The sequence below is a fragment of the Hypanus sabinus genome, chromosome 22 (assembly GCF_030144855.1).
Source record: "Hypanus sabinus isolate sHypSab1 chromosome 22, sHypSab1.hap1, whole genome shotgun sequence".
In the NCBI taxonomy this organism is placed as follows: Eukaryota; Metazoa; Chordata; class Chondrichthyes; order Myliobatiformes; family Dasyatidae; genus Hypanus; species Hypanus sabinus.
Window position 1 is genome coordinate 66,360,706 of NC_082727.1, and position 27,512 is coordinate 66,388,217.

At 41.3% G+C, this 27,512-nt stretch overlaps 1 protein-coding gene across 9 annotated transcripts in view; it reads right to left on the minus strand.

The window, feature by feature from the left end:
* Positions 1-27,512, minus strand: part of fam204a (family with sequence similarity 204 member A) — a 114,748-nt gene that overhangs the window by 37,986 nt on the left and 49,250 nt on the right. For all 9 annotated transcript variants that reach the window (XM_059947957.1, XM_059947950.1, XM_059947951.1 and 6 more), the window contains one exon: positions 27,204-27,293. In XM_059947957.1, coding sequence (XP_059803940.1) covers positions 27,204-27,293 — 90 coding nt within the window. The remainder of the gene's footprint in view (positions 1-27,203; positions 27,294-27,512) is intronic.

Genomic DNA, 27,512 nt, shown 5'->3' on the forward strand with positions numbered 1-27,512 from the left:
ATTTTTCAAAGCTCCTTAGATTCTGGATTAGTTCCTGAGGATTGGAGGGTGGCTAATGTAACCCCACTTTTTAAAAAAGGAGGGAGAGAAAAACCGGGGAATTATAGACCAGTTAGTCTGACATCGGTGGTGGGGAAAATGCTAGAGTCAGTTATCAAAGATGTGATAACAGTACATTTGGAAAGAGGTGAAATCATCGGACTTGTGAATTTGTGAAAGAAAAATCATGTCTGACGAATCTTATAGAATTTTTTGAAGATGTAACTAGTAGAGTGGATAGGGGAGAGCTAGCGGATGTGGTATACTTAGATTTTCAAAAGGCTTTTGACAAGGTCCCACACAGGAGATTAGTGTGCAAACTTAAAGCACATGGTATTGGGGGTATGGTATTGATGTGGATAGAGAATTGGTTGGCAGACAGGAAGCAAAGAGTGGGAGTAAACGGAACCTTTCCAGAATGGCAGTCAGTGACTAGTGGGGTACCGCAAGGCTCAGTACTGGGACGCCAGTTGTTTACAATATATATTAATGATTTAGACGAGGGAATTAAATGCAATATCTCCAAGTTTGCGGATGACACGAAGCTGGGCGGTGGTGCTAAGGGGATGCAGGGTGTCTTGGTTAGGTTAGGTGAGTGGGCAAATTCATGGCAGATGCAATTTAATGTGGATAAATGTGAGGTTATCCACTTTGGTTGCAAGAACAGGAAAACAGATTATTATCTGAACGGTGGCTGATTAGGAAAAGGGGAGATGAAACGAGACCTGGGTCTCATTGTACACCGGTCATTGAAGGTGGGCATGCAGGTACAGCAGGCGGAGAAAAAGGCAAATGGTATGTTGGCATTCATAGCAAAAGGATTTGAGTACAGGAGCAGGGAGGTTCTACTGCAGTTGTACAAGGCCTTGGTGACACCGCACCTAGAATATTGCGTGCAGTTTTGGTCCCCTAATCTGAGGAAAGACATTCTTGCCATAGAGGGAGTACAGGGAAGGTTCACCAGATTGATTCCTGCGATGGCAGGACTTTCATCCTGAAAGACTGGATCGACTAGGCTTATACTCACTGGAATTTAGAAGATTGAGGGGGGGATCTTATTGAAACATGTAAAATTCTAAAGGAATTGGACAGGCTAGATGCAGGAAGATTGTTTCCAATGTTGGGGAAGTCCAAAACGAGGGGTCACAGTTTAAGGATAAAGGGGAAGCCTTTTAGGACTGAGATGAGAAAAAACTTCTTCACACAGAGAGTGGTGAATCTGTGGAATTCTCTGCCACAGGAAACAGTTGAGGCCAGTTCATTGGCTATATTTAAGAGGAAGTTAGATATGGCCCTTGTGGCTAAAGGGATCGGGGGTAAGAAGAGAAAGCAGGTACAGGGTTCTGAGTTGGATGATCAGCCATGATCATACTGAATGGTGGTGCAGGCTTGAAGGGCCGAATGGCCTACTCTTGCACCTATTTTCTATGTTTCTATACACCTGTCTCCTCACCATATTCTGTGGTGCCCTGACCGATCAGAACTATCTACTTCTGCCTTAAATATACTCATGGACTTGGCCTCCACCGCAGTCTGTGGCAGGACATTCCACAGATTTACTACTCACTTGCTAAAAAAATTCCTCCTTACCTCTGTTCTAAAAGGTTGCCCCTCAATTTTGAGGCTGTGCCCTCTAGTTCTTGATACCCCCACCACAGGAAACATCCTCTCCATATCCACACTATCTAGTCCTTCCAACATTCACTACGTGTCAATGAGATCCCCATGCATTCTTCTAAATTCCAGTGAGTACAGGTCCAAAACTACCAAATGCTCCTCAGATGTTAACCCCTTCATTCCCAGAATATTCCTTTTACAGGGCTTCCTTCATTTTTCTAGTTATGTTGTTGGTACCAATATGTACCACAATTTCAGGCTGCTCAGCTTCCCTTTTCAGGATATTATGGACGTGTTCAGAAACATCATGGACCCTGGGATCTGGGAGGCAAAGTACCAACCGTGTTTCCTTTTTGCGTGCTCAGAAGCACTTATCTGCCCCTCTGACTATAGAGTCTCTTATAACTGCTTTCCATGTTTGATACTAGAATCAAAAAATACGCATCAAGGGTAGGAAAATGAGTTAGGTCAGTCATAATCTTGTTGAGTGGTGGTGCAGACTGAAGAGTCTGAATAATCGACTTCTGCTCCTTTCTCTTATGTTAGGAAGCTGCTCTGTGACAGGTAAAATACTAATGTATTAAAGAATATGGAAGTGTCACCTTATGGGAGGAGGGAGCGGCGGGCGAGGTGCTTACTTCTTTAAAGGCATGAATAGATTTCTCCAAAATAGTCCACTGTTATCAGGAAATGAATTGTGGGTTTCTGTTATCTGTTATCCACTTATATCTATTATACTCTCACAGCTACCTGGACTATACTCTTTCCCACCTGTTACTTGTAAAAACTCTATCCCCTTATGTCAATTCACTGTCTCCGCTGCATCTGCTCTCAGGATGAGGCTCTTCATTCTAGAATGGAGACGTTCTCCTTTTTCAAAGAAAGGGGGTTTCCTTTCCTCCACCATCAACGCTGCCCTCAACCACATCTTCCATTTCACGCCCGTTGCTCTCACCCCATCCTTGTCCACCCCACCAGGGATAGGATTCCTCTTGACCTCACCTACCACCCCACCAGCCTCTGCATCCAGCACATAATTCTCCGCAACTTCCGCCATCTCTAACTGGATCCCACCACCAGGCACATCTTTTCCTCCCCCTCACACTTTGCTTTCTGCAAGGATCGCTCCCTACATGACTCACTTGTCCATTCGTCCCTCTCCACTTATCTCCCTCCTGGCAATTATCCTTGCAAGTGGAACAAGTTCTACACCTGCCGCTACACTTCCTCCCTCACTACTGTTCAGGGCCCCAAACAGTCCTTCCAGGTGAGGCAACATTTCATCTATGAGTCTGTTGGGTTCATATATTGTGTCCAGTTCTCCCAGTGCAGCCTCCTGTATATTGGTGAGACCCAACGTAGACTGGAAGACCAATTCACCAAGCACCTACGCTCTGTCCGCCATAAAAAGTGGTATCTCTCAGCAGCCACTCAATTTAATTCCATTTCCCATTCCAATATGTCCATCCATGGACTCCTCCACTGTCGTGATGAGGCCACACTTAGGTTGGAGGAATAACTCTTTATTTTTCAATTGGATAGCCTCCAACCTAAATTTTTCAATTAGTTAACTTTTCTTCTATTTGTGCTAAATATACGTTGATTTAATTTAAAGTGGTGCATAGGGCTCATATATCGAAAGATAAATTAGCTCGTTCTTACTCTTCTATAAATCCGATCTGCGATAGATGTCATTCTGAGGTAGCCTCTTTGACTCAATTGGTCTTGCCCTCTTTTGGAAAAATATTGTAAAGATATTTTTGATGTATTCTCTATAGTTTTGCACATTGATTTACAAACTCACCCTATCACTGCAATTTTTGGTTTACCAATGATTGATCTGCCCTCTTCAGCTCGACGGATGATTGCATTTGCTACTTTAATGGCTAGAAGATCTATTTTATTGAATTGGAAAGAGAGGAATCCTCCAACTACTTCTCAATGGTTTTCCCAAACCATATCCTGTTTAAACTTAGAAAAAATTAGAAGTGGTACCTTTGATCCCTTGGTTAAATTTGAGGAAACTTGGAGGCCATTTATCCAATACTTTCATCGAATGTAATCTGACCTTTTCTGATTCCTTTATATTATTTATTAATTTGAGTACTTCCCCCACCCCTTTTAAATCTGCCCCTCAGTTTTTATTCTCCAATCCTGCTGAAGGGTCTCAGCCCAAAATGTCAACTCTACACATTTCCATAGATGCTGACTGGCCTGCTGAGTTTCTCCAGCATTTTGTGTGTGTTGCTCGGATTTCCAGCATCTGCAGATTTTCTCTTGTTTTTAATACTACCGAAGGTAGGGAGGAATGTGCCCTGATGTACTGGGCTGAGTCCACTACTCGGTGCAACCCCTTAAGCTCCTGCAAACCAAATTGCCATATCAAACCAAGATACAACAGTGCATTCCCACAACCCAGAACCTTCACACATAGGCCCTCCCCTGGTTACATGTGATCAAGCATTTGGGATACTAGTAGGAAGGTTTCTGACCTGCAAACTATCCAGGTTAAGAACAGTTCACAGGAATAGAACTTTGCTATCCCTGAGAAGAGCCTATACTTGTTGATTAATTCAGCAAATTTCTATTGAGTTTGATATCTTTTCAGCAAATGTGCTCAAGCTCATAAAAAGATCCAACTTGTGTGAAGAAATTTTCAATTCCCTTCTACTTCTTTTGCAAACTTTCCCCAGTTTATGCACCATAGTTTTCAACTAACTTGTAAGAACTATCTTCTTCATACTTGCTTGATCAAAGTTGTAAAATTGTAATGATCCAAGTGGGATCATCTTCTGCTGAAGGAGAACAATTGCAATCTCTCCACGCAGCTTCAGTCACTTATTCCAAATTTCCCTTGCATTCTATTATATATTCCCAGATAGCCCAATCAGCGATTTCTAAAAATTTAAGATGATAAAAATTCATTCTTTTTATGTTAAATATCCCCATTTACAAAGTAAACATAACTAATGCTTTCCTATATGTCTGAATTCCTTGACATCCCATCTTGAAAGATCTTTAGAGATGCTTTTCTTGCACCCTCTGATCATGCACTCCTCTCAAAGTAGCATTATTTAGGTTACGTATGCCTAAAAATGTGATCATACTCTTCAATGGGATTGAATTATAGCACCAAACCAAAATACATAGTGCAATCACTACTCTACAGTATACATATGACATGATGAAACTTGCTATTGCATGCCTGAAGAAAGACCCTGCAGAAGTAATATTAATCCTCTTGAAATGTATAAATGATGTCTCTGGAGCTGATTGATGTATATGAAATTAGCACTTGGTGTGGAAATGGCACAGGAAATTAGGTCCCAACCATTTAAAGGATTATCATATTTTTGTAGGTTTGTTAGAAAATCAGTTTGTACAGAGCTCACTGTCTTGGACACAGCGTGAGCTTGAAGTCATAGTACCTCTGATTGTTTGAGAGCATGCTTGAGATGGATTTTTTGGTTTGTTCAAGTGTCTAGTTATAAGGTTGTGTGGTCCTTTTTCAGCATTTATCTGATTACATGCACTGAATGTGATTGTGACCATTTCCATATTGTGTGGAATCACCATGGAAATTCAATCAGCCAAATAAATCTGAAAGGCAGCTCAAGGGCAATTTGGGATAAGCAATAAACACCAAACTACCAGTGCTTTCTAATATCCATAAAGTGATAATGATAAGAAGTGAAATTCAACCCCACAGTGATACAATTCCAATGCTGCCGTTCCTCTGTTAGAATTCATTTCAAGCAGGATTTAGGAGGAAAGATTTTTGAAGTGCGATTGCACCTTCAACTTTCAAATCTAAAGTCAATAAAACTGCAGTCAAAACTTGGATTGAAAAAGCAGAGCTTGAGTACTCGAATGCATTTCCATTGTAGGGTGGCTTCTGAGACACTCAGTGACTTGGACTATATATATTATGTGACTTATGTTTTTCTACTATCATAACTATATTTGCTATATGTGCTGTGAGTGTGTACTGTGTTTTGCACTTTGGCCCCGGAAAAACACTTTCTTTTGGCTGTACTGATGTGGATGGTTGAATGACAATTAAACTTGAAAGTTGGCCACCAGTCATATTGGAAAAGATGGGAGTGAAGCTTAATAAAGAAACAAATGGAGCTAGCCTCCCTGCTTTCCTAAAAACATAGCACAGACCCTCAAGGTAGATCAAACAATATTCTAAATATCCCATTGTGCATTCTCATCAGCCCTCATCGTAAGGTTGGCCTATGTTAATTACCACAAGTGCTCCACCACTGAATCTTTTGGGTAGGAGCAGGCCTGGAAGCTCATGTGAAGATCCCAACTTCAAATTGCTCTCTACAGTGCATGCAATATCAAGATCAGAGTCAGTGGAACTAAAGGATGGTGGCACAATGCTTGATCCTTCTTTTAAATGATAGCTAAGCTGCCAGGGTCTGAAATAGGAAATATATGAGCACGAGCCCATCAATAGAGTAGGACCAAGGTAAAATAGTCGTGTTCAAACAGCCTGATGATATGATGAGGTGCAGTAGAAAGAAGAGGATGTAAGGAAAAGGATTAGCTATTCACATAACATTCTTAATTATCTCCAACCTCCAAGAAGGTTGGCATGGTAGCATCGTGGTTAGCACAATTGCTTGACAGCATAGCAACCACCGATTGGGATTTGATTCCTGTGTGTAAGAAGTTTGTATGTTTTCCTCATGTCCACCTGGGTTGCCTTGCAGGCTGCCTCCAGCACAATCCTTTCTGATTTGACTTGACACAAACGATGCAGTTCAATGCTTCATTTGTTTCGATGTACATGGGAAAAATCAAGTTAATTTTTAATTTTATCTCCTACTGGTCATTGATCACTAAACAACCCAGACATTTTTTTTTTCATATTGATGTCTTTACCAGCTCCACTTTAGCCCTCAGAGGCTTCACTTAGAATTAGGATGTCCGTTCGATGTCAGTAAGTGGGATGTCTGCTCCTGGATTAGTGGAGCTACATTCTTTTCAGTGCTCCCCAAGCTGCATGATGAATTCCAGCATCAGTTGAATTTAGTGCTCATGTAAGACACGCATGGTTGCCAAGTATTAGCAGAGCCTGCTTCCAGCTGTGGGAAGGGATCTTTCAGATATACATCTTTTTTTAATGTGTTCCAATGAGGAAAAATATTGGTGCTATCACCTGATGAGTGTACATTGCTGCATTTTTTACATGCACAAAATCTACAGACTACTAGAACTCAAATTTTCTTCAGCTTCTGCAGAATGTAATTTTAACACTCTTTTATGGAGTAGAACTTCTAAGCTCTATAAACGTGCAGTGCAGAGTATATTGACTGGATGTATCACAGCTTGGTATAGAAACACCAATGGCCTTGAACAGAAAATCCTGCAAAAAGTAGTAGATATGGCCCAGTCCATCATAGGTAAAGCCTTCCCCATCTACACCGAGCACTGCCGCAAGAAAGCAACTTCCATCATCATGGACCCCCACTACCCAGGTCATGCTTTCTTCTCGATAGTGCCATCAGGAAGAAGGTACAGGAGCTGCAGGACCCACACCACCAGGTTCAGGAACAGTTACTACCCCTCAACCATCAGCCTCTTGAACTAGTGGGGATAACTTCACTTGCCCATCCCTGAACTGTTCCCACAGCCTAAGGACTCACTTTCAAGGACTCTTCATTTCATGTTCTTGATATTGTTGTGTTTTGCGCATTGACTGTTTGCCCATCCTGTTGGTGTGGTCTTTCACTGATTCTATTGTGTTTCTTGGATTTACTGAGTATGCCCACAAGAAAATGAATCAGTGTTGTATATGGTGACATAATGTACTACGATAATAATTTACCTTGAACTTTGAAGTTAATATCTGTGTGATGCATCTCTTTAATTCTTTGCCTATTAAATCACAATTTATATACTTGACATCTGATCGAGAGAACAAGCTACATGTGCTGGTCTCTTTTCTTTTGTGCAATAAAAAAAGAGGGGGAGGTGTTGCGTTGCTTGTCAGAGAAAATATTACAGCAGTGCTCTGGCAGGATAGATTAGAGGGCGCGTCTAGGAAGGCTATTTGGGTGGAATTGAGGAATGGGAAAGGTGTAGTAATACTTTTAGGGTTGTATTATAGACCACCTAATGGGGAGCGAGAATTGGAGGAGCAAATTTGCAAGGAGATAGCAGATATTTGTAGTAAGCACAGGGTTGTGATTGTGGGAGATTTTAATTTTCCACACATAGACTGGGAGGCCCATACTGTAAAAGGGATAGATGGTTTGGAGTTTATAAAATGTGTACAGGATAGTTTTTTGCAGCAATACATAGAGGTACCAACCAGAGAAGGGGCAGTGTTGGATCTTCTGTTAGGGAATGAAATAGGTCAGTTGATGGAGGTATGTGTTGGGGAGAACTTCAGGTCCAGTGATCACAATGCCAATAGTTTCAATATAATTATGGAGAAAGATAGGACTGGACCCAGGGTTGAGATTTTTAAGTGGAGAAAGGCTAACTTTGAGGTGTTGCGAAAGGATTTAGAAGGAGTGGATTGGGACAATTTGTTTTATGGGAAGGATGTAATAGAGAAATGGAGGTCATTTAAAGGTGAAATTTTGAGGGTACAGAATCTTTATGTTCCTGTTAGGTTGAAAGGAAAGGTTAAAAGTTTGAGAGAGCCATGGTTTTCAAGGGATATTGGAAACTTGGTTAGGAAAAAGAGAGATATCTACAATAAATATAGGTAGCATGGAGTAAATGAGGTGCTCGAGGAATATAAAGAATGTAAAAAGAATCTTAAGAAAGAAATTAGAAAAGCTAAAAGAAGGTTGCTTTGGCAAGTAAGGTGAAAATAAATCCGAAGGGTTTCTACAGTTATATTAATAGTAAAAGAATAGTGAGGGATAAAATTGGTCCCTAGAGAATCAGAGTGGACAGCTATGTGTGGAGCTGAAAGAGATGGGGGAGCTTTTGAACAATGTCTTTTCTTCTGTATTCACTAAGGAAAAGGATATTGAATTGTGTAAGGTAAGGGAAACAAGTAGGGAAGTTATGGAAACTACGACGATTAAAAAGGAGGAAGTACTGGCGCGTTTAAGGAATATAAAAGTGGATAAATCTCCGGGTCCTGACAGGATATTCCCTAGGACCTTGAGGGATGTTAGTGTAGAAAATAGCAGGGGCTCTGACAGAAATATTTCAAATATCATTACAAACGTGTATGGTGCCGGAGGACTGGCATATTGCTCATGTGGTTCCATTGTTTAAAAAGGGTTCTAAGAGTAAACCTAACAATTATAGGCCTGTCAGTTTGATGTCAGTGGTGGGTAAATTAATGTAAAGTATTCTTAGAGATGGTATATTTAATTATCTGGATAGACAGGGTCTGATTAGGATTAGTCAACATGGATTTGTGTGTGGAAGGTCATATTTGACAAATCTTATTGAATTTTTTGACGAGGTTATGAGGAAAGTTGACAAGGGTAAAGCAGTGGATGTTGTCTATATGGACTTCAGTAAGGCCTTTGACAAGGTTCCGCACGGAAGGTTAGTTAGGAAGGTTCAATCGTTAGGTATTAATATTGAAGTAGTAAAATGGATTCAAATGGGAGACGCCAGAGAGTAGTGGTGGATAACTGTTTGTCAGGTTGGAGACCGGTGACTTGTGGTGTGCCTCAGGGATCTGTACTGAGTCCAATGTTGTTTGTCATATACACTAATGATCTGGATGATGGGGTGGTAAATTGGATTAGTAAGTATGCAGATGATACTAAGGTAGGAGGCGTCGAGGATAATGAAGTAGGTATTCAAAGCTTGCAGAGAGATTTAGGCCAGTTAGAAGAGTGGGCTGAGCGATGGCAGATGGAGTTTAATGCTGATAAGTGTGAGGTGCTACATTTTGGTAGGAATAATCCAAATAGGACATACATGGTAAATAGTAGGGCATTGAAGAATGCAGTAGAACAGAGTGATCTAGGAATAATGGTGCATAGTTCCCTGAAGGTGGAATCTCATGTGGATAGGGTGGTGAAGAAAGCTGTTGGCCTTTATAAATCAGAGCATTGAGTATAGGAGTTGGGATGTAATGTTAAAATTGTACAAGGCATTGGTAAGGCCGAATTTGGAGTACTGTGTACAGTTCTGGTCACCGAATTATAGGAAAGATGTCAACAAAATAGAGAGAGTACAGAGAAGATTTACTAGAATGTTAACTGGGTTTCAGCACCTAAATTACAGGGAAAGATTGAACAAGTTAGGTCTTTATTCTTTGGAACGTAGAAGGTTAAGGGGGGACTTGATCGAGGTATTTAAAATTATGAGGGGGATAGATACAGTTGACGTGGATAGGCTTTTTCCATTGAGAGTAGGGGAGATTCAAACAGGAGGACATGCGTTGAAAGTTAGAGGGCAAAAGTTTAAGGGTAACATCAGGGGGAATTTCTTTACTCAGAGAGTGGTAGCTGTGTGGAATGAGTTTTCATTACAAGTGGTAGAGGCAGGTTCGGTATTGTCATTTAAAGCAAAATTGGATAGGTATAGGGACAGGAAAGGAATGGAGGGTTATGGGCTGAGTGTGGGTCAGTGGGATTAGGTGAGAGTAAGCATTCGGCATGGACTAGAAGGGCCGAGATAGCCTGTTTCCATGCTGTAATTGTTATATGGTTATATGTTATATAAAATCCAAATGGAAGACAACTTCTGTATCATTTTACGTTCTTAGAGATAGTGTGAGCTGTCTTAATTAGAAGAATTCTTAATAAATTATTCAAGTTTAAACCAAGAAAAAAATAAATCAAAATATTTAACCCAATGTAAAACCAAGTATTTAAAACCTATCAAATGGAGGAAAAGAAAAAAACTGAATTACATGAGAGATAAAATAAAGACAAACATTTGAAAAAGCTTATTTTAATTTAAAAGGGCAATTTAAGTATCTGAAGAAATGTGACTCTATTCCATGTAAAAGTGAGTCTTCAGCTCCAGAAACTGGTGGCAATGATTAATATGTCATTAAAATTTCACTTACACTTGAATATAATACACCCAAATTTTCTTGGGCTGTGTAGTAACTGACTATTTAATACATGCTGCAACTTCTCTTTTAATGCAGAGAACTTCAGTGAGGTACTGGTGCAGCAAAGTAATTTGTTGATTACAGTCCTGGACTGTGCAGGTACCCAGTTTCCTCCATAACAATGGTCGGTGCTGTTGGAATCAATGCTTGCACTACTGCACAAAATATGCCAGTATCAATAGACAATAGACAATAGGTGCAGAAGTAGACCATTCGGCCCCTCGAGTACGCACCGCCATTCTGAGATCATGGCTGATCATTCACTATCAATATCCAGTCCCTGCCTTGTCCCCATATCCCTTGATTCCCCTATCCATCAGATATCTATCTAGCTCCTTCTTGAAAGCATCCAGAGAATTGGCCTCCACCGTCTTCCGAGGCAGTGCATTCCACACCTCCACAACTCTCTGGGAGAAGAAGCTCTTCCTCAACTCTGTTTTAAATAACTGACCTCTTATTCTCAATCCATGCCCTCTGGTACTGGACTCTCCCAACATCTGGAACATATTTCCTGCCTCAATCCTATCAAATCCTTTAATTATCTTAAACGTTTCAATCAGATCCTCTCTCAATATCCTCAATTCCAGCGTGTACAAGCCCAATCTCTCCAATCTCTCTGCGTAAGACAGCCCTGCCATCCCAGGAATCAACCTAGTGAATCTACTCTGCACTTCCTCAATTGCCAGAATGTCCTTCCTTAAACCTGGAGACCAAAACTGTACACAATATTCCAGTTGTGGTCTCACCAGGGCTCTGTACAAATGCAAAAGGACATCCTTGCTCTTGTACTCAATTCCCCTTGTAACAAAGGCCAACATTCCATTTGCCCTCTTCACTGCCTGTTGCACTTGCTCATTCACCTTCATTGACTGGTGAACTAGGACTCCTAGGTCTCTTTGCATTTCTCCCTTACCTAACTCTACACCGTTCAGACAATACTCTGCCCTCTTGTTCCTGCTTCCAAAGTGGATAACTTCACATTTATTCACATTGAATGACATCTGCCAAGTATCTGCCCACAAACCCAGCCTATCCAAGTCTCCCTGTATTCTCCTAACGTCCTCTTCGCATGTCACACTGCCACCCAGTTTGTATCGTCAGCAAACTTGCTGATATAGTTTTCAATGCCCTCATCTAAATCGTTGACATAAATCGTAAAGAGCTGTGGTCCCAATACAGAGCCCTGTGGTACCCCACTAGTCACCTCCAGCCAGTCCGAGAAACACCCATTCACTGCTACCCTTTGCTTTCTATCTGCCAACCAGTTTTCTATCCATGTTGAAACCCTGCCCCCAATGCCATGAGCTCTGATTTTACTCACCAATCTCCTATGTAGCACCTTATCGAATGCCTTCTGAAAATCTATGTACACAACATCCACTGGCTTACCCTCGTCTAACATCCTTGTTACACCCTCAAAAAACTCCAACAGATTAGTCAAGCATGATTTGCCCTTGGTAAATCCATGCTGGCTCGGCCTAATCCTATTTCTGCCATCAAGATGTGCCACTATTTCGTCCTTAATAATGGACTCAAGCATCTTCCCCACGACTGACGTTAGGCTAACAGGACGATAGTTCTCCGTTTTCTCCTTCCCTCCCTTCTTGAAAAGTGGGATAACATTAGCCACTCTCCAATCTTCAGGAACTGATCCTGAATCTAAGGAACATTGGAAAATGATTACCAATGCATCCGCAATTTCCTGAGCCACCTCTTTTAGAACCCTCGGATGCAGACCATCTGGACCCAGGGATTTATTAGCCTTCAGTCCTACCAGTCTACTCATCACAGTTTCTTTCCTAATGTCAATCTGTCTCAATTCCTCTGATATCTTATGACCCTGGCCCATCCATACATCTGGGAGATTGCTTGTGTCCTCCCTGGTGAAGACAGATCTAAAGTACGCATTAAATTCTGTTGCCATTTCCCATAACAATTTCTCCCAATTCATTCTTCAAGGGGCCTACATTGTTCTTAACTATCTTCTTTCTCTTCACATAGCTAAAAAAGCTTTTGCTATCCCCTTTTATATTCCTGGCTAGACTGAGCTCATACCTGATTTTTTCCCTCCGTATTGCTTTTTTAGTTAAGATCTGCTGTTCCTTAAAACTTCCCCAATCATCTGTATTCCCACTCAACTTGGCCCTGTCATACTTCTTTTTCTTTAATGCTATACAATCTCTATTCAAACTGTTGTGATTAATATTATCAATAATAATAAACTATTAAACAACATACTACACCAATTATACTACAAACATGTATCATAAATACTCAGGCAAACACAAGGAAATCTGCACATGCTGGAAATTCAAGCAACACACACAAAATGCTGGTGGAACACAGCAGGCCAGGCGGCATCTATAGGGAGAAGCGCTGTCGACATTTCGGGCCGAGACCCTTCATCAGGACTAACTGAAAGGAAAGATAGTAAGAGATTTGAAAGTAGGAGGGTGAGGGGAAAATGTGAAATGATAGAAGAAGACCGGAGGGGTTGGGGTGAAGCTGAGAGCTAGAAAGGTGATTGGCAAAAGGGATACAGAACTAGAGAAGGGAAAGGATCATGGGATGGGAGGCCTAGGGAGAAAGAAAGGGGGAGGGGAGCACCAGAGGGAGATGGAGAACAGGCAGAGTGATGGGCAGAGAGAGAAAGAAAAAAAAAGGGAGGAAAAAACAACTAAATATATCAGGGATGGGGTAAGAAGGGGAGGAGGGGCATTAACAGAAGTTAGATAAGTCAATGTTCATGCCATCAGGTTGGAGGCTACCCAGCCGGTATATAAGGTGTTGTTCTTCCTACCTGAGTGTGGCTTCATCTTGACAGTAGAGGAGGCCATGGATAGACATATCAAAATGGGAATGGGACGTGGAATTAAAATGTGTGGCCACTGGGAGATCCTGCTTTCTCTGGTGGACAGAGCGTAGGTGTTCAGTGAAACGGTCTTCCAGTCTGTGTCGGGTCTCACCAATATATAAAAAGCCACACCTGGAGCACCGGATGTCGTATACCACACCAGCCGACTTACAGGTGAAGTGTTGCCTCACCTGGAAGGCCAGTCTGGGGCCCTGAATGGTGGTGAGGGAGGAAGTGCAAGGGCAGGTGTAACACTTGTTCCGCTTGCAAGGATAACTGCCAGGAAGGAGATCGGTGGGAAGGGACAGGGGGGGATGAATGGGCAAGGAAGTCACGTAGGGAGCGATCCCTGCGGAAAGCAGGGGGGGGGGGGGGGGAGGGAAAGATGTGCTTGGTAGTGAGATCCCGTTGGAGGTGGCGGAAGTTACGGAAAATTATACGTTGGATCTGGAGACTGGTGGGGTGGTAGGTGAGGACAAGGGGGACCCTATCCGGTGGGGTGGTGGGCGGATGGGGTGAGGGCAGATGTCCTCCCCTTCTTACCCCATCCCTGATATATTTAGTTTTTTTTCCCCCTCCCTTTTTTTTCTTTCTCTCTCTGTCCATCACTCTGCCTGTTCTCCACCTCCCTCTGGTGCTCCCCTCCCCCTTTCTTTCTCCCTAGGCCTCCCGTCCCATGATCCTTTCCCTTTTCTAGCTCTGTATCACTTTTGCCAATCACCTTTCTGGCTCTCAGCTTCACCCCACCGGTCTTCTCCTATTATTTCGCATTCTCCCCTCCCCCTCCTACTTTCAAATCTCTTACTATCTTTCCTTTCGGTTAGTCCTGACAAAAGGTCTCGGCCCGAAACGTCGACAGCGCTTCTCCCTATAGATGCTGCCTGGCCTGCTGTGTTCCACCAGCATTTTGTGTGTGTCACAAATACTCAAATTATTTTTGTATAAATACATTAATTATGAAAGAAAAAAATGTTATACGCAATTAAATACAATTAGTTCTCTCATCATTTATAGAATCCAAATTGCGCCACTGGGTAAAAAATGTATTATTCTAATTAGACCTAATTTTATGTTAATACTTATTATTTCAACTATCATCTGGATAGCAATAATTATTTCTCATTAACATTTTGAAAGATCTAGTGAGTACCCAAGATGATCTGTAAGGAATAACATTCTCATGCTACAACAATACATGACAAATGGAGTGGTAGAGGGTTCCTGATGTCTCAAACCTGTCCCACCATTTGATATAATAGTGGCTGATCCGCCCCTAGCCTCTTCTTGCTAGTTTATCTTTTTCTTTTTCAATCTTTTTATTAGTTTTTTTAAGAAAAACATAACATAATATTATATTACATACGTTATGAATACAATAGATTTGAAATTGAGTTGGTAACAAGGTAACAATATCTTATTAAACTATCAGCAAAAAAGGATCATACAATATCAATCTAATCTATATTGATTATACATGAAAAGATTAAAAATAATCATCAAAAGAAAAAGAAATGTAAAATATAAGAAAAAATGTATATTTAAAGAAATAATAAAAAAATAAACCTAAACTAACATGGGAAATAATAATAGTTTATAAGTATATGATAGTGTCAAAAAACTCTGGAACTCCATACCAGAACAAGAATAATAAGAGTAAAGGTCTGGAAGAAGTCAAATTAATTCATATGAAAGTGTCGAATGAACGGTCCCCAAGTTTCTTCAAATTTAATTGATGAGTCAAAAATAGTACTAATTTTTTCTAAACTTAAACAAGAAATAGTTTGAGAGAACCATTGAAATGTGGTAGGAGGATTTACTTCTTTCCAATTTTGTAATATAGATCTCCTGGCCATTAATTTTACAAAGGCAATCATTCGTCTAATTGAAGGGGAGAATCGATTATCATCTTCATTTGGTATACCAAAAATTGCAGTGATAAAATGAGGTTGTAAATCAATATTCCAAATTGAGGAAATAGTAGCAAATATGTCCTTCCAATAATTATGTAAAGTAGGACATGACCAAAACATGTGGGTCAATGAAGCCACATCTAAATGACATCTGTCACATTGAGGATTAACAAGAGAATAAAACCGAGCAAGCTTATCTTTAGACATATGAGCTCTTACCTTTTAATCTCCTTAGTTTACCTTTTAAAAGTTTACCTTTTAATCTCCTTAATTCCCCACTTTCAAAAATTTCTCTACTCCCCCCTTTAAATTCCATTGATCTAGGGTTCACAAAGCTCCAAGGGTATGGAGACTCAACGAAAGCACTTAGTGTCTTCAATAAGAAGAAATTTCGACATATCTGAGTTCTAAATAATGCCTCCTTATCTTTTTCCTATGGCTTTTCTTCAAGACTCTCCCTCTAGTGCAAGGGTTCCCAACTTACTTTCGGACCAATATCATTAAACAAGGGGTCCGTGGAACCCAGATTGGGAACCCCTGCTTTAGTAGAAACAGCTCAACACTTATCCTCGAGGATCTGCTACAATAGAATGATCACTCATTCTTCTGTTGATCTACTAATTAAAATTACAAACTTCCTTCAAGAAGGCTGCGAGTGAACTGCTGATTTTTCAGAATGGAGGGAGTTTTTTTACTACTTGGGTTAAAGAGAGGTGAGACTGCGCAGGTGTGTGACGTCAGCCAGTAGAGCACGAAAGGGTTAAAAAGACCGCCAGTGTCGGAGCAGGCAGCGAAGTGAGAGGCAGCAGAGTGGTAGGGCTTTGGCTCAAAGGGGTTAGGCGGTAATGGGACGAGGAAAGGTAGGAAGTATGTGTGTGAGGCCAGTTTTCTGTGCTTGGTGTCAGATGTGGGGGTTCCTGGGGTCTCACAGCCTCCCGGACTGCTATATCTGCACCAGGTGTGTCAAGCTGCAGCTCCTGAGGGACTGAGTTAGGGAACTGGAGAGTGAGAAGGTGATAGAGAGGAGCTATAGGCAGGTGGTCACACCAGGGCCATGGGAGACAGACAAGTGGGAGGGGGAAGGGGAAGAGTCAGGGTCTAGAGAGTACCCCTGTGGCTGTACCCCTTGACAATAAGTACTCCTATTTGAGTACTGTTGGTGGGGGAGGGGAACAGCCTACCTGGGGGAAGCGACAATGGCCGTGCCTCTGGCACAGAGTCCGGCCCTGTGGCTCAGGAGGGTAGGGAAAGGAAGAGGAAGGCAGTAGTGATAGGGGACTCTATAGTCAGGAGTTCAGACAGGCAATTCTGTGGATGCAGGAAAGAAATGCGGATGGTAGTTTGCCTCCCAGGTGCCAGGGTCCGGGATGTTTCAGATCACACCCAAGATATCCTACGGTGGGAAGGAGAACAGCCAGAGGTTGTGGTAAATATTGGTACCAATGACATAGGTAGGAAAAGGGAAGAGGTCCTGAAAAAAGACTACAGGGAGTTAGGAAGAAAGTTGAGAAGCAGAACCGCAAAGGTAGTAAGCTCGGGATTACTGCCTGTGCCTTGCGACAGTGAGAGTAGGAATAGAATGAGGCGGAGGATAAATTCGTGGCTGAGGGATTGGAGCAGGGGGCAGGGATTCAGATTTCTGGATCACTGGGACCTCCTTTGGGGCAGGTGTGACCTAAAAAAAAGGGTAGGTTGCACCTGAATCCCAGGGGGACCAATATCCTGGCGGGGAGGTTTGCTGAGGCTACTGGGGAGAGTTTAAACTAGAATTATTGGGGAGTAGGAACCGAACTGAAGAGACTGGGGAAGAGGAGGTTAGCTCACGAATAGAGAAAGCTTGAAGCCATTGCGAGAGGGAAGACAGGCAGGTGACAGAGAAGGGACGCACTCAGACCGAAGGCTTGAGATGTGTCTATTTTAATGCAAGGAGTGTTGTGAACAAAGTGGATGAACTTAGAGTGTGGATCTGTACTTGGAGATATGATGTGGTGGCCATTACAGAGACTTGGATGGCTCAGGGACAGGATTGATTACTTCAAGTAACGGGTTTTAGATGTTTCAGAAAGGACAGGGAGGGAGGCAAAAGAGGTGGGGGCGTGGAACAGTTGATCAGAGATAATGTCACGGCTGCAGAAAAGGTGGATGCTACGGAGGGATTGTCTACGGAGTCTCTGTGGGTGGAGGTTAGGAACAGGAAGGGGTCAATAACTTTATTCGGTGTTTTTTATAGGCCGCCCAATAGTAACAGATAGGGAAACAAACCCTGGCAAGTTGTAATAATAACAGAGTTGTCGTGATGGGAGATTTTAATTTCCCAAATATCGATTGGCATCTCCCTAGAGCAAGGGGTTTAGAAGGGGTGGAGTTTGTTAGGTGTCTTCAGGAAGGTTTCTTGACACAATATGTAGATAAGCCTACAAGAGGAGAGACTGTACTTGATTTGGTATTGGGAAATTAACCTGGTCAGGTGTCAGATCTCTCAGTGGGAGAGCATTTTGAAGATAGTGATCATAATTCTATCTCTTTCACAACAGCATTGGAGAGAGATAGGAACAGACAAGTTAGAAAAGCGTTTAATTGGAGTAAAGGGAATTATGAGGCTATCAGGCTGGAAATTGGAGGCTTAAATTTTTAAACAGATGTTCTTAGGGAAAAGTATGGAAGAAATGTGGCAAATATTCAGGGGATATTTGTGTAGAGTTCTGTATAGGTACTTTCCAATGAGACAGGGAAGTTATGGTAGGGTACAGGAACCATGCGTGGTGTACAAAGACTGTAATAAATCTAGTCAAGAAGAAAAGCCTACAAAAGGTTCAGAGAACTAGGTAATGTTAGAGATCTAGAAAATTATAAGGCTAATAAAAAGGAGTTTAAGAAGGAAATTAGGAGAGCCAGAAGGGGCCATGACAAGGCCTTGGCGGGCAGGATTAAGGACAACCACAAGGCATTCTACAAATATGTGAAGAACAAGAGGATAAGACATGACAGAATAGGACCTATCAAGTGTGACGTTGGGTAAGTGTGTATGGAGCTGGAGAAAATGGCAGAGGTACTTAATGAATACTTTACTTCAGTATTCACTATGGAAAAGGATCTTAATGATAGTAGTGATGACTTGCAGCAGACTGAAAAGCTTGAGTATGCAGATATTAAGAAGGAGGATATTTTGGAGCTTTTGGAAAGCATCAAGTTGGGTGAGTCACTGGGACCGGACGAAATGTACCCCAGGATACTGTAGGAGGTGAGGGAGGAGATTGCTGAGCCTCTGGCGATGATCTTTGTATCATCAATGGGGACGGGAGAGCTTCCCGAGGATTGGAGGGTTGCAGATGTTATTCCTTTATTCAAGAAAGGGAGTAGAGGTTGCCCAGGAAATTATAACCAGTGAGTCTTACTTCAGTGGTTGGTAAGCTGAAGGAGAAGATCCTGAGAGGCAGGACTTACGAACATTTGGAGAGGTATAATATGATTAGGAATAGTCAGCATGGCTTTGTCAAGGGCAGGTCTTGCTTTACGAGCCTGATTGAAATTTTTGAGAATGTGACTAAACCCATTGATGAAGGAAGAGCAGTAGATGCAGTGTATATGGATTTCAGTAAGGCATTTGATAAAGTACCCATGCAAGCCTTATTGAGAAAGTAAGGAGGCATGGAATCCAAGGGGACATTGCTTTGTGGATCCAGAATTTGACAGGGGGTGGGAAATGGAGTGAAGGGACTCAGGATAGGACCGATAGGTTCCGCTGATAAAGAATGGCATGAATACATTCGAAAGATGTGGCATAGGATTAGAAGATATTGAATCCCTGTGGATTAAGTTAAGAAACTGCAAGGGTAAAAGGACCCTGATAGCAGTTATATACAGGCCTTCAAACAGTAGCTGGGATGTGGACTACAGAAAATAGGAAAGGGCAATGTTATGATTGTCATGGGAGATTTTAACATGCAGGTAGATTGGGATATTCAAGTTGGCAATGGACCTCAAGAAAGCGAACTTGCTGAATGCCTACAAGATGGCTTTTTAGAGCAGTTTGTCATTGAGCCAACAAAGGGATGAGTTATACTGGATTGGGTGTTATGTAATGAGCCAGAGGTGAATAGGGAGCTTAAGGTAAAGGAACCCTTGGGAGGCAGAAATCACAATATGATTGAGTTCAGTTTGAGATTTGATAGGGAGAAAGTAAAGTCTGACAAGCAGTATTTCAGTGGAGTAAAGGAAATTACACTGGTATGAATCAGAATCAGAATCAGGTTTATTATCACCGGCATGTGACGTGAAATTTGTTAACTTAGCAACAGCAGTTCAATGGAATAATCTAGCAAAGAGAGAAAATAAATAACAATAAAACAAAACATAATAAATAATCAAGTAAATCAATTACGTATATTGAATAGATTTTTTAAAATGTGCAAAAACAGAAATACTGTATACTTAAAAATGTGAGGTAGTGTCCAAAATTTCAATGTCCATTTAGGAATCAGATGGCAGAGGGGAAGAAGCTGTTCCTGAATCGCTGAGTGTGTGCTTTCAGGCTTCTGTATCTCCTTTCTGATGGTATCAGTGAGAAAATGCATGCCCTGGGTGCTGGAGGTCCTTAATAATGGATGCTGCCTTTCTGAGACACCGCTCCCTGAAGATGTCCTGGGTACTTTGTAGGCTCATGCCCAAGATGGAGCTGACTAGATTTACAACCTTCTGCAGCTTCTTTTGGTGCTGTGCAGTAGCCCCTCCATAATAGACAGTGATGCAGCCAGTTAGAATGCTCTCCATGGTACAACTGTAGAAGGTTTTGAGTGTATTTGTTCACATGCCAAATTTCTTCAAGCTCCTAATGAAGTATAGTCACTGTCTTGCCTTCTTTATGACCACATCGATATGTTGGGAGGAGTTGGCCAAAGTAAATTGGAAGGAGGTGCTGGAAGGGATGGTTGGTGCAGCTGTAACGAAATCCAATTTCCCCTTGGGATCAATAAAGTTTGTCTGTCTGTCTGTCTGTCTGTCTGTCTGTCAATGGCTTGAGTTTCTGAGGAAAATGAGGGAGGTACAGGATATTCCAAAAACAAAGTACTCAAATGGCAAAATAGTAGAACTGGCTGACAAGGGAAGTCAAAGGTAATCAAAAAGCAAAAGAGAGTGCATACAACAAAGCAAAAATCAGTAAGAGGATTGGGAAGCTTTCAAAAACTTACAGAAAGCAACTAAAAGTTCCAGAGGACTGAAAAATTGCAAATGTCACTCCACTCTTTACGGAAGGAGGGAGGCAGCAGAAAAGAAATTATAGATCATTTACCCTGACTTCAGTGGTTGGGAAGATGTTGGAGTCAATTAAGGATGAGGTTTTGGAATACTTAGTGATACAGGGACAAGATAGGACAGAGTCAGCATAGTTTTCTTAAAGGAAAATCTTGCCTGACAAACCTGTTGGAATTCTTCAAAGAGATTGAAAGTCGGATAGCTAAAGGCGATGCAGTAGATATTGTATATTTGGATTCTTCGTAAGGCCTCTGACAAGGTGCCACACATCAGGCTGCTTACTAAGTTAAAAGCCCATGGCATTACAGGAAAGTTACAACAAGGTTAGAGCATTGGCTGATAGGTAGGAGGCGATGAGTGGAATATAATGTTCCTTTACTGGTTGGCTGCCAGTGACTAGTGGTGTTCCACATTGATCGGTATCGGGACCATTTTTAAAAATTCTGTATATCAAGATGATAGGATAGATGGCTTTGTTGCCAAGTTTGCAGATGATAGGAAGATTGGTGGAGGGCAGGTAGTGTTGAGGAAACAGGTAGGATGCAGAAGGACTTGGACAGATTAGGAGAATGGGCAAGAAAGTGGCAAATGAAATACAATATTGGAAAATGCATGGTCATGCACTTTATTGGAACAAATGAACGTACATTCTATTTTCTAAAAGGGGAGAAAATCCAAAATCTGAGATACAAAGGGACTTAGGAGTCCTTCTGCAGAGCACCCTAAAGGTTAACTAGTGGTGAAGAAGACAAATGCAATGGTAGCGTTCATTTCAAGAAGTCTAGAATAAAAGAGCAAGGATGTGATGCTGAAGCTTTACAAGACACTGGTGATGCCTCACCTTGAGTTTTGTGAGCAGTTCTGGGCTTCTTATCTAAGGAAAGATACGCTCCCATTGGAGAGAGTTCAGAGGAGGTTCACAAGGTTGAGTCCAGGAATGAAAGGGTTATCATGAGGAATGCTTGATGGCTTTGGGTCTGTACTCATTGGAATTATGAAGGATGAGGGGGGGGGTCTCATTGAAACATTTTGAATTTTAAAAGGCCTAGAAGTGAAAAGGATGTTTCCCATGGTGGGGGAGTCTAGGACAAGAGAGCACAGCTTCAGGATAGGGCATCGATTTAATAGACAATAGACAGTAGGTGCAGGAATAGGCCATTCGGCCCTTCTAGCCAGCACTGCCATTCACTGTGATCATGACTGATCATACATAATCAGTACCCCGTTCCTGCCCTCTCCCCATATCCCTTGACCCCGCTATCTATAAGAGCTCTATCTAACTCTCTCTTGAAAGCATCCAGAGACTTGGCCTCCACTGCCTTCTGGGGCAGAGCATTCCACATATCCACCACTCTCTGGGTGAAAAAGTTTTTCTGCATCTCTGTTCTAAATGGCCTACCTCTTATTCTTAAACTGTGGCCTCTAGTTCTGGACTCACCCATCAGCGGGAACATGCTTCCTGCCTCCAGCGTGTCCAATCCCTTAATAATCATATATGTTTCAATCAGATCCCCTCTCATCCTTCTAAATTCCAGTGTATACAAGCCCAGTCGCTCCAATCTTTCAACATATGACAGTCCCGCCATTCTGGGAATTAACCTTGTGAATCTACGCTGCACTCCCTCAATAGCAAGAATGTCCTTCCTCAAATTTGGAGACCAAAACTGCACACAATACTCCAGGTGGGGTCTCACCAGGGCCCTGTACAGCTGCAGAAGGATCTCTTTACTCCTATACTCAATTCCTCTTGTTATAAAGGCCAGCATGCCATTAGCTTTCTTCACTGCCTGCTGTACCTGCATGCTTGCTTTCATTGACTGATGTACAAGAACACCTCGATCTCATTGTACTTCCCCTTTTCCTAACTTGACTCCATTTAGATAGTAATCTGCCTTCCTGTTCTTGCCACCAAAGTGGATAACCTCACATTCATCCACATTAAACTGCATCTGTCATACATTTGCCCACTCACCCAACCTGTCCAAGTCACCCTGCATTCTCATAACACCCTCCTGACATTTCACACTGCCACCCAGTTTTGTGTCATCAGCAAATTTGCTAATGTTACTGTTATGAGTGATGAATAGACCTAATGGTCAATGGGGTGCAGAGTTAACCATTCCCAACCCCGCTCCTGAGAACTACGAACTATTGCTGTTGCTATGCTGCTCATGAGAGACAGAGAGATGAAACACAGGCAAGAACATCTGCTACAGATAAGAGAGGGGAGAGAGACTGTTGATTTACTGTATTTTGACTCTTTCTGGATTATTTACCTTCCACTACAAGGACTTTACTTTGCTCGTTAATATTCCTCAGGAGATAGCAGGAGTGGCCTGATTTGATGGACACAGTCATTCAGAGTTGATGGATAGCTGAGACCCCGTGCATGGGGATAAAAGACAGGTCTGGAGAGACACCCTTCAGACACACCAGTGGACACTGACTGCGTGTTGGGAACCCACAGAAAGGTGGGGGCTTCAGAGACCGAATCAGGAGATCGGTCAGTAAAGCTCACAATGTTACAGCAGGGCCGGTGGGGACTTGTGTGTGTGTCCACTCATACCAGAGTGACGAGTTCACCACAGAAGAATGGTCTAGCTGAAGACCACAATGATACAACGGACTAAGAAAGCAACGGAAGGTTTGCCTGTTGTAGCTGTTACCTCTTGCTCTCTCTCTCTCTCTCTTCAATGATTTCAATACAACAACCATAACTACCTCAGCATTTATGAACTGAACTCTATACTTTCCTATGACAAATCATTTACCCCTAGACATCGATAGAGCTTGTTTATTATTATTATTATTATTCCTACACTTTTAGGTTTATTACTGCTGACTTGTTTTATATGTATATTTGCATTTCTGATATTGTATTGTGTAGTTTACTAATAAACACCTTTAGTTTGGTACCACCAGACTCCAACGGATTCTTCTTTCTCTGCTGGTCAGACACCCAGTTATGGGGTACGTAACATTACTTTTAATCCATTCATCTAAATCATTAATGTATATTGTAAACAGCAGCAGTCCCAGCACCGAACCTTGCCGTACCCCACTGGTCACAGCCTGCCATTCCGAAAGGGACCCGTTAATCGCTACACTTTATTTCCTGTCAGCCAGCCAATTTTCAATCCATGTCAGTACTCTGACCCCAATACCATGTGCCCTAATTTTGCCCACTAATCTCCTATGTGGGACTTTATCAAAAGCTTTCTGGAAGTCCAGGTACACTACATCCACTGGCTCTCCCTTGTCCATTTTCATAGTGACATCCTCAAAAAACTCCAGATTAGTCAAGCTTGATTTTCCCTTCATAAATCCATGCTGACTCGGACTGATCATTCTATTGCTATCCAAATGTGTCGTAATTTCCTCTTTTATAATTGACTCCAGCATCTTTCCCACCACTGACGTCAGGCTAACTGGTCTATAATTCCCTGTTTTCTCTTTCCCTCCTTTCTTGAAAAGTGGGACAACATTAGCCACCCTCCAATCAGCAGGAACTGTTCCTGAATCTATTGAACATTGGAAAATGATTACCAATGCGTCCATGATTTTTAGAGCCACCTCCTTAAGTACCCTGGGATGCAGACCATCAGGTCCTGGGAACTTATCAGCCTTCAGACCCAACAGTCTATCCAACACCGTTTCCTGCCTAATATAAATTTCATTCAGTTTATCCATTACCCTATTTCCTTTGGCCACTATTACATCTGGGAGATTGTTTGTGTCTTTGCTAGTGAAGACAGATCCAAAGTACCTATTCAACTCATCTGCTATTTCCTTGTTCCCCATAATAAATTCACCCGTTTCTGACTTCAATGGCCTAATTTTGGTCTTAACTACTTTGTTGCTTTTCACATACCTAAAGAAGCTTTTACTATCCTCCTTTATATTCTTGGCTAGTTTACCTTTGTACCTCATTTTTTCTTGGCGTATTGCCTTTTTTGTTATCTTCTGTTGTTCTTTAAAAGCTTCCCAGTCCTCCGGCTTCCTGCTCATCTTTGCTATGTTATACCTCTTCTCTTTAATTTTTATACTGTCCTTTATTTCCCTCGTCAGCCACGGCCGCCCCTTACTCCCCTTAGAACAGAGGTGCAGAGAAATTTCTTTAGCCAGAGGCTGGTGGTGAATTTGTGGAACTTGTTACCACAAGCAGCTATGCCAGTCAGGTTGTTGATGTATTTAAGGTGGAGATTGATAGGTTCTGGATTGGCTACAGCATCAAAGATTATGGGGACAAGTCCAGGGAGTGGGGCTGAGGAGGTGAAAAAAGGATCATCCATGAATGAATGGCGGAGCATACTCGATGGGCCAAATGGCCTAATTCTGCTCCGATGTCTTCTGGTTTTATTATAGTCTAAAATATTGTCAAGATTTTGGAAAAATGAAATCCAAAGACCACACATTTTCTTAAAATAAAGAGAAAATCATGAAACTGTGCTGAAACAATTCAAGATTAACTTGAAAGACAGCGAAATCACTCAAAAACTTCTATAGTTGTACCGTGGTGAGCATTCTGACAGGCTGTGTCACTGTCTGGAATGGAGGGGCTATTGCACAGGACTGAAAGAAGCTGCAGTAGATTGTAAGTCTCGAGTACTAGCCTATAAAGTACCCAGGATATCTTCAGGGAGCGGTGTCTTAGAAAGACAGCGCCCATTATTAAGGACCCCCAGCACCCAGGGCATGTCCTTTTTCTCGCTGTTACCATCAGGTAAGAGATACAGAAGCCGGAAGGCACACACTCAGCGATTCAGGAACAACTTCTTCACCTCTGCCATCCAATTTCTAAATGGACATTGAAGCTTTGGACACTATCTCACTTTTTCTAATACACAATATTTCTGTTTTTGCGTGTTCTTTTAAATCTATTGTAATTGATTTACTTGTTTATTATTATGTTATTTTATTTATTATTATTATTTTTTTCTCTCTCTGCTAGATTATGTATTACATTGAACTGCTGCTGCTAAGTTAACAAATTTCATGTCACATGCCGGTGATAATAAACCTGATTCTGATCAATCTATAATACCTGCAATATTTATCATAAGAGCATATTCTGTTCATCAAAATAAAACTTATGTTGCAATTTGGCTAAATTGAATCTACAATGAAAGAGGTTTCTCTGGCAATATGAAAATATGTATATATTTAAAGCATATGTGATACAACAGGCATCAACATAGAATAGCCTTTCATCATGATTTACCCCTAGTAACGTTGAAGTGGGACACACACACACACACACACACACACACACACACACACAATTAAACCTAATTATTTTACTAAATGTCTGGATTCACAGCATGTTAGAGAGGAACTGGTTTTTGTCCAATTTCAAAATTATTTCTAATTGAGAAGAAATATTTACGAAACCAAACTGCACCTTTCTTAATCCAGTGGATTTTTCAGACTAACAAAAAAAGTATAATATAAACATATGCAGAATAAGTTCATTTGGAAGACAGATTGCATTATGGACATAATTATTCACAAATCCAGAAAGAGAAAATTTCCAAAAATTCCTTCTGGACAAGTAGCTGCAGAAATGCTAGGGTGAGGGTGGAAACCACTAAATTCAATATCTACCACAGAAATGAGAAGAATGGGTGTTCAGGCAAAATATCAGAAAGGCATTCAGCAGCTGTGATGCCTGAACTCAGCAAGGAATCAAAGGCTTGAATTTTGCAGTTTACACTCTTAGAGATTATTACAGAATTTTTATACTCTTTAACTTGGCAATTTACAATAAATAGTGTTTCAGTTCGCTACCCTCCAGAGAATCTAGTATTTGAGTAACACCCCAAGGTACAGAATTATCTGTCAGCTGACCTGACTGAAGAACCCTCCCTCATGCATTTGGCCTAAACCATAAATATTCGAAAATTTAAGTCAGTGTAAAACCATATACAGAAAACAAAATAAGGGGGGAAGAAAATGGATTGAGAGAGAGATAGGTAACAAAGCAAAAAAATTCTATTTGATAAAAAGAAACCCAATCCTTTCAATATTTGCCAAGGTAAATCTGTTGCCAGAGAGGTTGCTCGTGCTACTGAAAATAATAAAAATCCAGTTACAATTTCCAGCCATAACTTTTCCTGGAACATTTACTGGAGAAGGACTGAAACTCACGTTCTTCATGTTAAGACACTAAAATAGTACAATATGAGAAGGAAACATCCTTGTACTATCAATGCTTCAGATAATAAAAGCAGCAATGTGATTAAATCCATTGTTATTTCCACCACAAAATCTGTCTAATACCATATGAAGGAGAGACAACAAAATAATATTTTTGAAATAGTCTTCTAATGAAGAACTATTAAAAATGAAACATGGATTCCATGAATATTTTAAACAATTCCAGCTTTTGTTCTTCACATGGAAAGGCTAAAAAAATTAATGTACTGTAATTTATCATGATGAAGGCACAGCTTGTGGCCTAACAGCTTACCTTACGAAGAGCAAGGTTGTCACTCAACCGCTCTGCTTCATCTATGTCCCCTGCAGCAATGGCCTTGTCAAGGTTTTTTTCTAGATTTGTCTGAAAAACAGTTTAATAAGAGAATTGCAAATAACAGAATGTAAAACTTCAGCTACCTGAGGCTACATTTGATGGGGAAGAAATCATTTATGTAAGAAAAGACCTGAACAAGTAATGACTTGTAAATAAAACACCATCTGTTAGAGTTGTTGCTGAGTACTTTCAACATATTCATCTTTATTTCAGTTATTATCAACTAGTCTTACACTTGTAACTAGT